At 43.4% G+C, this 15,037-nt stretch overlaps 1 protein-coding gene across 2 annotated transcripts in view; it reads right to left on the reverse strand.

The window, feature by feature from the left end:
• Window positions 1-13,907, reverse strand: part of kcnk2b (potassium channel, subfamily K, member 2b) — a gene marked incomplete at its 3' end in the record, with an annotated part of 22,310 nt that extends 8,403 nt beyond the window's left edge. The window contains exons 1-3 of one of the 2 annotated variants that reach the window (XM_080024044.1): window positions 13,584-13,907; window positions 6,002-6,119; window positions 1,743-1,900 (exon numbers count right to left, since the gene is read on the reverse strand). In XM_080024044.1, the coding sequence (XP_079880170.1) occupies window positions 1,743-1,900; window positions 6,002-6,119; window positions 13,584-13,772 (465 nt within the window). In that variant the 5' untranslated portion in view covers window positions 13,773-13,907. Of the gene's footprint in view, window positions 1-1,721; window positions 1,901-6,001; window positions 6,120-13,583 lie in introns of both variants that reach the window. The other variant, XM_080024045.1, reaches the window with a different exon arrangement.
• Between the last annotated feature and the right edge of the window lie 1,130 nt (window positions 13,908-15,037).

A 15,037-nucleotide genomic window follows, 5' to 3' on the forward strand; every position in this document is an offset into this window, starting at 1 on the left:
GAGCGCGGAGAGCACGTTGGGAATCCGGTTTACAATAGGGAAGGACGTCACAGGGTGAGACTGAATATTGATATGGGAGGCAAGAGGGGAAGTGAGGGGTAATGAATCCGAAAGCCGCTTCCGAGTCATCGTCAATCTTTCATGGCAACGGTTTCTTAAGCAACGGCCACAGTCCAATGGATACCAGACTTCCAGCGGGAGCCAACCTCCCCTCTTTTCCTCCTCCTCCTCAGCGGGGGGGAAGTCGGTGACAAAATATGAAATGAACTTCAGCCCCAGGAATGTTTTGAATTGGTTTGAAACGATCTGCCGATGACACACAGAGATCTAGTGCAGATAAAGGGGTAAATTAAAAAAAATTAAAATTAAAAATAAAAATTCCAAAATCCAGAAAGGAAAACACATCACCAATGCTTTGAATTTCAGAAAATACCTGAAATGGTCATTGTTTCTGCTGGGGAAGCAACCTATATTGACATTTACTGTTTGATTGCTTTACGGTTCCCAAGGCCTGCACAATCCATTGGTAGTACTGTCACAGCCCCAGTTGTGCCAGTTGAGCTGTCCAGTCTCCTTATGTGTCTCTCCTACTTTTCCCTCTTGTATCTAGTATGTCCATGTCCATACCTGATAGTGCAGCGTGGGCGTGGTTCCTGGTTCCAGGCCTGGCTGGCACAGCTGCTCCTCGTCACACTCATCAGCACTCTCCATAAGAACCCAGGCTCCTCATCCAGACCTATCCGATCGTACAGTTACCTAGTGTGGTATTCGCCAGACTGCTCGCCGTTGGCGGCGCATGTATTTGTTGCGCCGCGCCTGACCCTGTCCGCTCCTCGTCTCCAGAAAACCAACCAACCAACCAACCAACCACCTGCCTGCCTGTCTATGCCTCGCCACCGGCCCGCCAGGCTCTGAACCCTGTGCCTTCAGCCTGCCCTTTATTCCATTCCCACACCATTTTGTTCCCCCCTTGTAAATAAACCTTCTATACTTTCCCTGTGGAGTGTGCTGCGCCTGGGGCCTATCTGCCTCGTTCATGATAAGCACAGGTCTCCAAGCTTCTGTATAGTCCACTGTACCGGTAATTGCATTGCAATTGCCTGTGTGTGTTGTTTATGGGTGTATTCATCCCTGTAATCTTTCTGCGTTATTGATTGGGTGGTGCTAAGTCCAGGGAACAACGTTTCATCCCAATTAGGGTTTGGTCTTCTGGAAAAGATGAATGACATTAACGAGGTTGAAAAACCCAGGGGTAAAAAAAAAAACCTGCCATATGTCGTATGAAAAGTCTTTGGAAAAGCAAACGTAAAATTCAGTTGAAAAAAAGTTGGCACAGTTGGCCGTTCTGAGCTTCTTTTCCAGCAGTCTCTAAGAGTCAGTTGACATGGCAACCAGAAACACTGCATTTTCCCGCTTACGCTCTCAAGCAAAATTGACTGTTGATCCGATGCGGTTGGATGTGAACCTTCGACTGTGAAGTGTGCAGGCGGACAAAGTGGTTTGGAGTTTTTTGTACTCCAGTTGTAACCTAGATTTCATAACGTTACGGGGTGTTATTACGCAACTGACTGGTAATGTAACTTGACAGGCCCGATTTTTATAATGCGGAAAAAAACAACCCAGAATAAGGGTTTGACAGTCACACAGATGGAGATAGACAGGGAGACGCACACACGCACACACACACATACACACACACACACACACAAAGGCATAAATGTATATACAAAAGAGAATCTCACCACAATCTTCTCCACTTTGGCAATTCCCTTCCCGAAAATGGTCCCTAATTGGTCCCCGACACCAGCCAATAGGAATCCAAAGAGCGGGATCCCCAGCAAGGCGTAGATGATGCAAAATATCCGTCCACCCTCTGTGTGAGGGGAAATATTTCCAAAGCCTTAAAGGAAGGAGAGAGAGGGAGGCAGAGAGAAAGAGAGATGCCGATTTCAATTTGAAATGCCACTAGTCGTTTCGTTTTCACACACACCCGGCCATGACTGCATCTGCTCATGGCTCTAGGTTGATTGATTCTCCATCACGCAAATGTATTTATTTTTTACACAATAACAGGCTTAGGCTTGATAAAGGCACTGATAAGGGGGGAAAGCTTGGAGATAGAGTGGGATCAGATAGCAAAGCCGTAGCTGATGACACCGATGTGTCAACAACAGGAAATCAGCGCTGACTTTGGAGAGCAAAGTGGAATCGGGAGTCAAGTGCAGCACTGACTTATGGCAGGGAGCATCTATAATTCACACACTTCTGCTTCCTCAAGCCGCTTGTACAAGACGGCTAAGGAATGACGTAGAGGAATGCTATAAAATGACGCACACAATTACACACAAAACACACACACACATAGCACTATACAGTATTGACCCTGACGCTAAGCATCTGCAAACATTTGCGTTCCATGATTTAACATTCATAAAGGGTGCACGCAATGAACTCCATCCACCCTTCCTCAATTAAAGGAGTCATTCAATTACAGCATTTGAAGGAACCGACCTGCAGGGCTTGGCTCCTGTAATTACTTTCTAGTTCCACTTACCTGTAGGGTGGTGGCAGGCGTCTCAGGCTCCGCTACAAATCATGCCTCACTAATTACTGGGCATGATCAATGTCCTGGCAGCACAGGGAATTCGTTTTTTGACACTTCCACGTGTCCCCAGAAGAACACACACACATTTGGAGTTACTTCCTCCTATCATTTCATTTTTCGCATGTGTTGTTACTATCTATCTATTAGCATGTCAAATCCTTGTGAAATATACAGTGAATGAGGGACCTTATTCACCAGTGTTGCTCTCGCGCTGGCACTTGCGTGTGGATACATTACATTATACATGTTGGTTACGTAAGGCATCGCAGGTGATAAGCTGCTGTGACCTACAGTAATAATAATCCCTCTCGCTGAGTTGCTAATTGTGCAATTGCAATGGACGATAAAAACTGATTCACCGCGGCTTCGGAGCTTGTTTGCGTGGGGGCAAACAGATTTTTTCAAGTTGGCCCAATTCATTCTTAAGTCTCCATTCAGGACAAACCGATGGTTTGACTCCAATAGCGGCTTCCTTGTAATATACTTGCCATAAATTTATTTCGGCAGGTTGAAAATGCCCCAGAGAGACATCGAGACTCTCAAGCATAATGACCATAAAACTCAAGCAAAGCCAGCATTAATTAAATTCTGTGCCTCGTATTGCCGCGGCCTCAAAGCAGAGCGTGGATATTCAATGGAATGAATGATATCAGTTATTATTGAAAGCCTGAGACGTCACAGTTTGAAAGGTTACCAAAGATATGAACAGGACCAATCATAAGAACACACTTATTACTTTTCCTTCAGTGCTACAGTACGTAGTTAGATATATTCATATGAATTACGTTTCGCTGCAGCCCATGCATGTGTGATAACAGGCCGTCACGGTGCATCACCACCGAACGTGCAGGGGTTTTTAATCATTGAAACTCTATCACAATATAACATTCGCTTTTCTTAAGGGCAGACTCTCAGTCTGCGCTATGTACGGCACAAACTTTGCACAGGGAGAAAGATTTAATTACCGTTCCTCCGGTACGACGCGGCGCTATTAATCATTACTGGATGTCTTCACTCGTAGAAGCCAGGGGAAGGCAAAGGGACGGAAAAAGGCTGCTTGACTTTGTTTCCAGTGAAATCGTACTGGGCCATCTTCCCCCCAAATACAGTATATTGTATCTGCTACCGTACAGCTCAAGGTATCCAAATATAAAGAGCTACACTGCACAACGCCTCAAATGTCGCCCACAATTTCAGAACAAAATGTGAAGGCAAGGTAGGTGAAGTTTATTAGTACAGCACATTTCATACACAAGGGCAATTCAAAGTGCTTTACATAAGGCCAATAATACATTATATAAGAGCAAAGAGGGATAAAAGCAGAGAAATAAAAAGCGAGACACAGACGAGGGCATTGAAGTGCCAACGCACTTAAATCTGCAGGACTCGAACCTGCACCTACTGGGGGGGGGGGGGGGGGGTCACTGTACTCTAACCCACCCCAACCAGGCCAGGGCGGAGGCAGAGGAGCAGCAGATGAAGAGCTCATGTCACGGCTGAAATGAACATGCAGAAAGATGATCTAATTTGGACAGCAGGTGGACAAGTGGCAGTGAATCAAAGCATTATGGATAAATCTGTCGTTCCTTCGTAGCTGAACCCACACGTACCAACGTGCATGTGAAGCCCATTTCACAGACAATCAAGCAAAACAAACAGTGTTATGTTGTTCTGTGTTATGCACCGTGTGTGGTCAGTAAGAACACCAATACATTTAAAAAATATATATCAAAAAAAGGAAAAGCTGTCAAAATTGCAAAGCCATGCTATTACTTCTGCTTCATCAGGACACATGGTTTGTGTCTTCAGGAGACATCGGCATGAGCGTCAACATTCGATTTTGTTGCTGGCGTCACCATTGAGTGATAAAGTGTCCCTGTTAGGTTATGCACTGTGTTTTCTTTTGTTTTATTCAATTAAATACATCCGCAATAAAAACACAGTGTTATTAATCGTTTTGTTTGTAGAAACCGGGAGCAGGGACACACGGCGGATCACGCAAATGGTCAACCAAGCGGAGATGCGTGGCCACTAAACATCACGGCAACTCAGTGATCAGACAGGAAAAACATGGAAAAGTAGTCTGAAGACGCTGAGCACTGCTATCTCCAGAAGAATGGAAGAGGAACCCCAAGCCCCCAACCAGAAGCGACAGGTAGTGAGAGGCAGTTGGATAGCTTTGAACCCGCTTCCCGTTATGTTAGTGCTCCAAAAATTGGACAAGTACAGCACGCAAATTTCCCAAGCCGACGAACAAAGCGGAGTTATTAAGGGATTGTTAAATGTGAGGGTGAGCTCCCACAGAATAGTGGGGACCTGGAACAGTGCCGGTCCACTGAACACACACTCCTTCAATAAGCTCTGCTGGCTAATGCCCTATGAGCTGTCACACTGACAGTGTGTGTGTGTGTGTGTGTGTGACTGCCTTCACCCCAATAGCCAGCTAAGCTCTTACAGCTGGAGCTGACAGAGAACGGAGAGAGAGAGAGAGGGAGAGAGAGAAAGAGGGATGTGAGAGAGAAAACAGAACAGGAAGGAAGGAAGGACGTAAGAATGAAGGGAATGAGCGTGTGTCTGTGTGTGTGTGTGTGTGAGTGACAGTGCAGCCTAAAATCCTACTATGTGTCAGACGAGAAACTCTGATTATGCACTTTCCGAGTGCTCAGACAGCTGGGGGGTCAGACGGGGCGATTTTTTTGGGTGACTCACATTCGTCTTGCGTTTGGGATGAGCTAGTCCCTCTAAAGTGCTCCAGTTATTTGTCAGTAACCTGATGAATGAAAACCAAAAAGACCTTTTTACCAATGAGACTTATACTGTAGTCTTCAGCATAAATATGTATTAGCCGCTCGGATTCACAGATGAATGCTCTGGTTGCATTAGGTTTGGAAATGGGCTTCTCAGAATAGAGCAAAGACTAATGTTACTTTGTGAGCATGAAGGCTAATCCATTTCCCCCATTCAAAGCGGGAGGGATCCTTTTTTTTTTCATGATTAAAGACATGGGAATGTCTTTATATAGTGCTCCATCTAATTGCTTAAACCTAATAATAATCATTCTAGGTTATTGCATTATTCCAGATCATTTCTGTCGGAAGGAACCAAGAAGGATAAACCACAATGATGCTTCTGACTCGTGATGCAAGATCTGATAACAATTCATTTGTGGTGAACTGATTTTTGAAATGAGTTGGGAGTCACTCCGGCACAAGCGTCGGTAACTGCGGCCGGACGCACGGGCGTTCGCTGACACCGAATCTGGACTCCCAAACGTCTCATCTCATTCATCATTCACCGGGAGTCATGTACGCACATGTATCACACCGGCTGAATCAAACAAACAAAGAGACGACTCTTTTTTTATTGAGACAAATTTTTATAATCGCCGACTCTTACCGATAGTGGTGATGACGGTCCCGGCGAAGAAGAAGGAGGAGCTCAGGTCCCACAGGCTCGTCTGATTGGACGTGTTTCCCGACGGGTTGACGCCCGCTCGGATCGCTGAAACCACTTGCTGGGGGGGGGGGGAGTAAAATAAATAAATAAATAAATAATGAATAAATATACATTTGATTCATTTATTTATAAACATTTCTGTCACATAATTGCCAGTTAACATGGTTTAAATGAATAAATAAAGAAATGTATTTATTTATTTATTCATTTATTAATTAATTAGACTAGAACATGTGAGATCAAGCGATCAAATTCAAAGTATTTTCTGCAGTTTCAGTATTATGATTCTCAAATAAATACTACACAGCTGAATCAGCATCATTCATTTAGTAAAGAGCTGCTCTTGACTATATATATATACACTCACCGGCCACTTAATTAGGTACACCTGTTCAATTGCTTGTTAACACAAATAGCTAATGAGCCAATCACATGGCAGCAACTCATTGCATTTAGGCATGTAACCATGGTGAGGATGACTTGCTGAAGTTCAAACCGAGCATCAGAATGGGGAAGAAAGGGGATTTCAGTGACTTTGAACGTGGCATGGTTGTTGGTGCCAGACGGGCTGGTCTGAGTATTTCAGAAACTGCTGACCTACTGGGATTTTCACGCACGACCATCTCTAGGGTTTACAGAGAAAAATGAGAAAATATCCAGTGAGCAGCAGTTGTGTGGACGAAGATGCCTTGTTGATGTCAGAGGTCAGAGGAGAATGGGCAGACTGCTTCGAGACGATAGAAAGGCAAAAGTAACTCAAACAAGCACTCGTTCCAACCAAGGTTTGCAGAATACCATCTCTGAATGCACAACATGTGGAACCTTGCAGCAGATGGGCTACAGCAGCAGAAGACCACACCGGGTGCCACTCCTGTCAGCTAAGAACAGGAAACTGAGGCTACAATTGGCACAGGCTCACCAAAAATGGACAATAGAAGATTGGAAAAACGTTGCCTGGTCTGATGAGTCTCGATTTCAGCTGCAACATTCAGATGGTAGGGTCAGAATTTGGTGTAAACCACATGAAAGAATGGATCCACCCTGCCTTGAATCAAGGGTTCAGGCTGGTGGTGGTGGTGTAATGGTGTGGGAGATATTTTCTTGGTACACTTTGGGCCCCTTAGTACCAAGTGAGCATGGTTTAAACACCACAGCATACCTGAGTATTGTTGCTGACCATGTCCATCCCTTTATGAGCACAGTGTAGCCATCTTCTGATGGCTACTTCCAGCAGGATAATGCACCATGTCACAAAGCTCAAATCATCTCAAAGTGGTTTCTTGAACATGACAATGAGTTCACTGTACTCCAATGGCCTCCACAGTCACCAGATCTCCATCCAACAGAGCACCTTTGGGATGTGGTGGAACAGGAGATTGGCGTCATGGATGTGCAGCCGACAAATCTGAAGCAACTGCGTGATGTTATCATGTCAATATGGACCAAAATCTCTGAGGAAAGTTTCCAACACCTTGTTGAATCTATGCCACGAAGAATTAAGGCAGTCCTGGAAGCAAAAGGGGGTCCAACCCGGTACTAGCAAAGTGTACCAAAAAAAAGTGGCCGGTGAGTTTATATATATATACTGTAAATATAGTATATAAATTAGGGCTGTCAATCGATTTCAATTTTCAATCAAATAAATTACATGATTTGTCAGGAATTAATCGAATTAGAAATCCCAAATAATAGCATATATCAATTTTTTCTGGGAAAATCCCCCAAGTGAAGATATTTAAATTCAAAGATATTACATTATTGTGGCAGATGAGTAAGGCATTAAATAGACACTACAAAAGGTGGCTTTAGAAGTCAATATATTGTTTTATTTCAATATCCTAAGACGTTTTCATAAAAACATGCGGTTTGTATTCATTTAAAATAAGCATTTTACTGAGGCTACTTAGGCCTAACTACTATAACAACTTATACCAGCTCCATTGACCTCAAGACCGCTTATTTTTCCCCCAGCCAGTTGCTAAGACAAACTAACTCGGTGTGGCCTGATACTTGCAAGCCAGGGACAGACCAGACAGCTTCACATACTGGTGACTGTCCTGAGGAGTGCAAATATTTCTCCTCACGCGTAGCTTCCCGCGTGAGTCTGCCGCCACTGCAGTGGACATTCATCCATGCTGATGCTGGGCTCTGCTTTATAGCAGTATATAAAAAAGATAGCAATAAAGGGAACCACAGCTGAAAACCCCCCCAAAAACAATTCCCAATATGGCTGGTAAAGTGAAAGTGTGCAGCAGTCATGGAGATGGGAAGGGTCCTCATTTCTAATCCACAGGTTTCTAAAAACACCCATCTCTCTGAGACACCATGACAGTAAACAACAGGAGAGAGGACCAGAGGAACGACAGAATCCAGAAAGGGAAGATCTGGAGACTGACACCAGCAGTCAGAGGAGTCTTCCCTTATCTCAGGGGAAACAGACAAGCAGCAGGAGGAGACACCCACACACACACGCACGCACGCACACACACACACACACCACGCTGGAGATGTATACTAGCGTTTTGAGTGCACTAGCAGTGTCCAACTGTGTGCAGCTGCAGGCTGTCCCGAGCAACAAAGAAAACAAAGCCAAGGAAAACTACCCACTGAAAGGTCATATAGAATAAACTGTTATTGACTTTACTGCTTATTTTTGAAATTAATCCTTTTAAACAAAAAGAAAAGTACACAACCCAGCAAAGCAAAATTAGTTCTAATTTGACACCCTCAGGCAAGGATTGACTACTCGTGACATTTGGCAATGAATGCCACGGAACCTTTCTCCGCTTGATAGTATTGGTGCAATTCGGTCACTGGCGCGACCGTTACATTGGACAATTAGCGACGAATAGTGACGACACCATAGAAACGACACCATAGAAACGACACCATCATTCTCCACGAGGCTTTTAGAAGGGGTAGTTGAAGGTTCTTGCAACCGTTGTTTTGTCGCTGAATGTAGCCCTAAAATGAACTCAGTTTGGGGGAATAAGCGCCGTAGTTCACGGTGCAGGATTTGAGGGCAGATTTGCAGCTTTCGGGGGTTTGGGCCATTTCCTCCTTAACATACAGTAGAGCGTCTCAGCAGCCATGGAGGTAAAAGTGGACTGACTAGAATTTATCAACACCATTTGCAAACCCCCGATGGTACGGTATATCATGGTCAATTTGCAGAACAAGCTACTAAAATATGAATTATTGTGACTTGAAAATAACAGCCAGTGCCCGGCATCCACAGTGCGAGGTCTACAGCCCCTGCACATTGAAATCCCAAGGAAGGCTTTACACAGTGTGGGTCGGATTGTAGAGCTACTCACCATAGGGGTCAACAAATCCCTGGAGAGATGACGGTGGTGGTTCATGGTGATGATAATTACGATGCTGATGGTGGTGTGTGTAAGAGTAGGTGGTGTTGAATATAAAATATAATTTGCGGATTCACTGAATCAGGAGCTTTTAGAGGCTGAGAGGATATTTTATTCCGATTACTTACAGCTATCTTGCACTTGTATCTGGTTGGATTAAGAAACAAGCCCTTAAGTGCTCGGGCACTTCAATTCGAGGTTGCTCCAATGGTCATTGTATGCTTGATTGTTTCTAGACTCTCATGTACGTCGCTTTGGACAAGAACGTCTGCTTATTGACAAAATGTAAATGCCAGGAGTTCATTATTCAAGGACGCTCACGACACCCGTGAATCAAAGGTTGAAGGTCTGGGTCTTTTATTTCAGACAATAACACAGAATGTGGATCTCAACAGAGACAGGTGCCTTTACTGGGAGAACACAGCACTTACATACCATAAATCGCTCTGTAGAATATACATATTTGTGTTGAAACACTTTGGTTGTAGAAGGACATGCTGGCTGAGGTATGTACTTCCATGACCGTAAATGTACCTTGTGACAATTAGTGAGACTAAACCACTGCAAAAGTTGATATAGCCCATATGGATAATCACAGTACAAGCACACTGAAGTGCGAGCAGATTGACCCCTGGCCCGAGAGTGACACCAGTCAATAAGTGGCATCATATTTGTGAAGGTCTATGGGATATTTACCATCTTTAAGAAATCTACATATGTTGGGCCAACTGGGCCAGATGGCAGCTTAAACTGCACATAAATCAATTTCTCTGTTTCATCTACGAGTTTTAGAGCCATTGTGAGGTGAATATCACTCAATTTCACGAGTTTTTTATTTATTTATTTCGATTTATCATTTGATTTACCTATGGCATTTGGGAGCTGCATATGTACTGCCACATAACAAGCAGATGCATCAGGTATTGCAAGCGTACAGACTTGGCAGCAAGTCTCGTTGGCTTCAGCGAGAGCTGTGCTTTATGCACCCCTGGACTAAACATAAACTGTACAGGCTGATCAATTTCTCAACTCTATGCTGCACTGATAGCAGCAGCAGCAACCTGGCACTGAGCAGGAGATTTCAGCCAATACACTGTTTCTCTGCAGCAGAACTGCGAAAAAACCCATAAAAACAGTCTAGGCCCTGGTGGGGGCTCACGCTGCAGAAATGTTCCCGATGTTCCTGGGGAAAATGAATGGAGTAAAGATAAATTAAGCGAGTAAGCGGTTTTCTAAAATGCATTACAGACACACTTTACAATGTGGATAAGGCTTTTATTTTACTCAGCAAAGGAAAATTGTGTGATAATGATACCTTTAACTGGTGAGAGCACATTGGGTCTGTTCTATTGGTAACATCAGCATAGAGGCGTTAATGAAATTGGAAGTCAAGTTATTTTAGCTGTTTTTCTAGCGAAACACACACACACGCACGCACGCACGCACGCACGCACGCACGCACACACACACACACACACACACACACACACACACACACACACAGACACATACCACTATTCATGAAGTGAAGCATGCAGTGTAGATAAGGGTCTGTTTGTCTTGTTAATCAAAGCTAGGAAAACAACTAAAAAAAAGCAGCAATTCCTGCCAGAATTCCTGGCAAGAGAGACAGAATGAGAGAGGGGCTCTCTCTCTCACACACACACACACACACACACACACGGGTAAAAGCAAACCCTCATCGGTTTGAGGACTTTTATCTTCCCCCTGAGCCCCTGATGATTTCCAAATAGAGCAGACGCTGGGTTCTGTGAAAAGCCGATATTCTGATAAATGAAAACCCCAGACCACACATTTCCATTACCACAAAGAGCCTCATTCAGAGTTCTGTGCCCGTTCAAAACACGCCTGTTCGGAACGAGCTGCATTGTCAGGGTGGGCGGATCAATACCAAAACGTCTCGTTTTGAAGATCCATTCTAGCGTCAATAGGATTGATACCAAAAAAGGGATCAGTTTCTCTCACTATATTTCCTCACTTCCGCTTGCTTGGTGCCCGTCACTGTGCGGTGAACGGGAGATCCTTTCCGCACGCACACTACGTGAACGGCCACACCGCCACAAATTTCACCAAATTCAACACTGCACCTCCTTGGGTCTGCAGTGATACACCCGCCAAGTTTGAAGCACATCGGATGAACAGCCGTTGAGATTATGGAAGGACATACGTACATACAGAGAATGGTTCCTTTATAGTAAGATAACAGACTATGAGGGGCCTGGACCGATCTTCGTCACTGTTTGGCAGCAGGAGCAGCTATTCCAAATGTACTCTTTTGCCGCCCGCTGTGACCAGGGAGCCTTGTGCACTTGGATAACGGGGAGCCCCGCCAGGCATGATGGTGGCCTCTTGGCTAAGGTACGGGAGGTTGGTGCCAGGAGAGACCGAGCAACTCCCCCATCCCCGTCTGTGTATCACACGCTCTTTTAATTACTCCCTTTGAGGGAATGTCTTTCCTCAACCCACTGCTCAAGCAAAATCGCTGCCTTTTGATCACTGGGAGTTTGCCAAAGGTGCGCGCGTGTGTGTGTTTGTGTGTGTGTGTGTGTGTGTGTATGTGTGTGTGTGTGCGTGTGTGTGTGTGTGTGTGTGTCTACGTCTGTGTTTGATGACACCTGGGTTGGAGCTGTGTCTGCATCAATAAATCATCAGAGAGAAATTGTTTCTTTGCAGCTGGATGCGTGCAGCTCCAGTCTAATGGATGCTAATAGCAGCCGCGGCAGCCACCCTTACCCTCTCCGAAAGGGAGTTCGGGCTTAACCGGCTCATGATGAAGCTAAATTAGGAAAATGATATTGCTAAGAGAAGGCGTCAAGTGCACATGGGGATGGCGATATGTTTCCCTCCCTCAGTTCACTGGAGTTCTCGTTTCACTCAGGTCAGAGCCGTGTCTCAGCGTGTCATCAGACAGTGTATAAATGTTACCAAAAAAGAAAGATGGTCGCAAACACTGCATTTATTATACGTTATCTGGGTTTTATTGACTATTTTTTCACCTACGCAAATCAGCACTTTTGGCTACATCCACATCCATGCTAATATAAGAGACTAGAAACAGGAGTTGCGTCGCTTCCTACTGGCGACCTACTGTAGCCATGTTAGGCTCTGGATGTGCTGCGGCAATAGCAGAAAGTAGTGTTCAGTAAAATGGGACATTACTGCTATTCAAAATATATAAAAAAATAAATACAATTTCACATGTGTCACTATAATGCAACTTAACTGTTTTTGAAAAGGAGATCTGACGTGTTTTTATTAAGGCTTAAACGTTTGCCCCATTGGACTAGTAAGGCATTGTTGTGCGATGAACAATTAAATGATGCGAAAACAAAAAAAAGTCATAAAGCCTGGGTCGAATAATAGCTAACCTATCCTTATCCTTTCCCACAATATTCCTTCCATGATTACTTTGTAGTTTGCAGAGTGCGGAGTGGGAATAGCACTTAGGGTTTCAAAGGGAACGCTTTTAATTTGAGATGATCCTGGCAAACACTGGCACTACGCCTGAGATGATTTCATGATGGAGACAGAGCACTCTATAAAACCACCACAGCGAATAATGAGTAGAAGCATTGTTAATCAAACTTAACGTCATCATTACTGGCTCCACCAGTAACTACATTAATGGCATAATGTAAATAGAAAATCAAACAACTGGTGCAATATTTTACCAAAGCTATTGGATCTTTTGTTCCGCCACAAACTTAAGGCGTAAGGCTGGGGGTGGTATAGAGGAATATATCTAATATAACTAATGAGAGGTTCAGCAAGTTTGGACATTACACACTGTGTTTATCTATAAAATATATAATACTTTAAGGTAATAAGGGACATTTTGGAACAATTGTGATGGATGTTGATGTAAGCAACTGACTTTCCATCACATATAGAATACAAATCTGAATATGGTTTTCGAGAGCCAGTTTTGTTGTTCAGCTACCCTTAAACTCCAAACTGGAAATCTGACCTCAATCTCAAATGGTCAATCAATTTGATGATGACCGCAATGATTTATTGACAAATTGCAAATTTAATAAAATTGTCATCATTGAGCCACAGCGACATACAGTGCAATTTGAAGCTGTAAATCGATTCAAGAAAATGAATAAAAATTGAAGCCTCTGCAATCCTCCTACCTTGACCAGGTCCTCCAACTCAGAGGAGTTGACGCAGGCGTGCACGGTCAGGAAGTCCAGTTTTTCGGCGAGGATGGCCAGCTTCTGGGAGCTCTCGTGCGGCTGCTCCAGGGCGCGGAACACAGTCGCCCCGATGATCAGGTAGAGCACCACCAGGAAGAAGATGGCCGACACAGTCTTCCACCTCATGACGGTGGTCCTTATGTCATACTCGTCCTCGGGGGAATTCAGTACCACTGGCGCGGCCGAGAAAGACAGGCGGGGCTTGGAGTTATGTGCGGCAGACTTGGGGTCAAGAAGGTCAGGAGGTGCGGCCACTAGTGGGACGGAAATGCTTGCTGTCAATGGCCTGACTCCCACTTTAAACCCAAATGCTGGTAATAAGGAAATCTGCTTTTTGATACTTTCAATGATACAGTGATGTCACTTCAAAGGTTAAGTGCTCAAATATGACATCCGTCTTCCAGTCTTCCAAATTTAAATATAGAAACATGTTTTTATTGACCAAAATTGCTCAAATAAAACCTAATCCTCCATTCAGTACAGGGAGTATTCATATCATCATAATGCATTCTATGAAATAATTAACTGCCAGTTGGAACAAAATATACAAAATGCATTGAAGCAGGTTACTTCTAGTCCACAACAGTTCTTTTTTTCCAATAATGTTCCCTCTGTTTGTATGATGTTGCTTATAAAGTTAATTATTATACTTGATTATTTGTGTATTATCAGATTATCGTTATTTATTACTTATTGCCCATCTCTGCAGTCCTGAACATATACACTATTACCAATTCTACTGTTGCTGATACTATTTATGTTGCTTAATCATTAAGAAAACAACCACTACGTCTTAATAATACTGTGCTTAACTAGAACCGCTGGGCTAATAGGATGCATCCTGCAAACTGTAATCAGTGGCATCATTATGAATTCTGCTGGGTGCAGTTGTTCCATTCAGCATCAGATTGCAAAGTGTAAGATACATTAAAAAAAAATAAAAAAAAACATTTCAAAGGTGCCTGAGCCTCACGACTTTACATAGCCACTTAAGGAGGACCTGCACAGGCAAGTTGGAATTTTCGCTGTAGTAAATATTTGATGGAGATGGAACATGGAAAGGATTTTTAGTGCCTGTAGTATAGGTTCAGGGCACTGGATTATTTAAACAAGTGTTACAGCTGATTACTCCCCTGTTCATTTCCACCAACAGGCAGATTATTTATTTACTTATTTATAAACTTACTTACTTATGTATTTATTTGTCTATTTATTTGTCTATTTATTTGTCTATTTGTTTATTAATTTCTTTATTTATTTATATATGTGTTTGTTTGTTTTATTATTTATATAGATAGTTATTTCATTTTTACTCATTAAATTCCTTATTATTATTATTATTATTATTATTATTTATTTATTTATTTGTTTATTTTTAATTTCATGTATTT

This window comes from Zeus faber (genome assembly GCF_960531495.2).
Source record: "Zeus faber genome assembly, chromosome: 2".
In the NCBI taxonomy this organism is placed as follows: domain Eukaryota; kingdom Metazoa; phylum Chordata; class Actinopteri; order Zeiformes; family Zeidae; genus Zeus; species Zeus faber.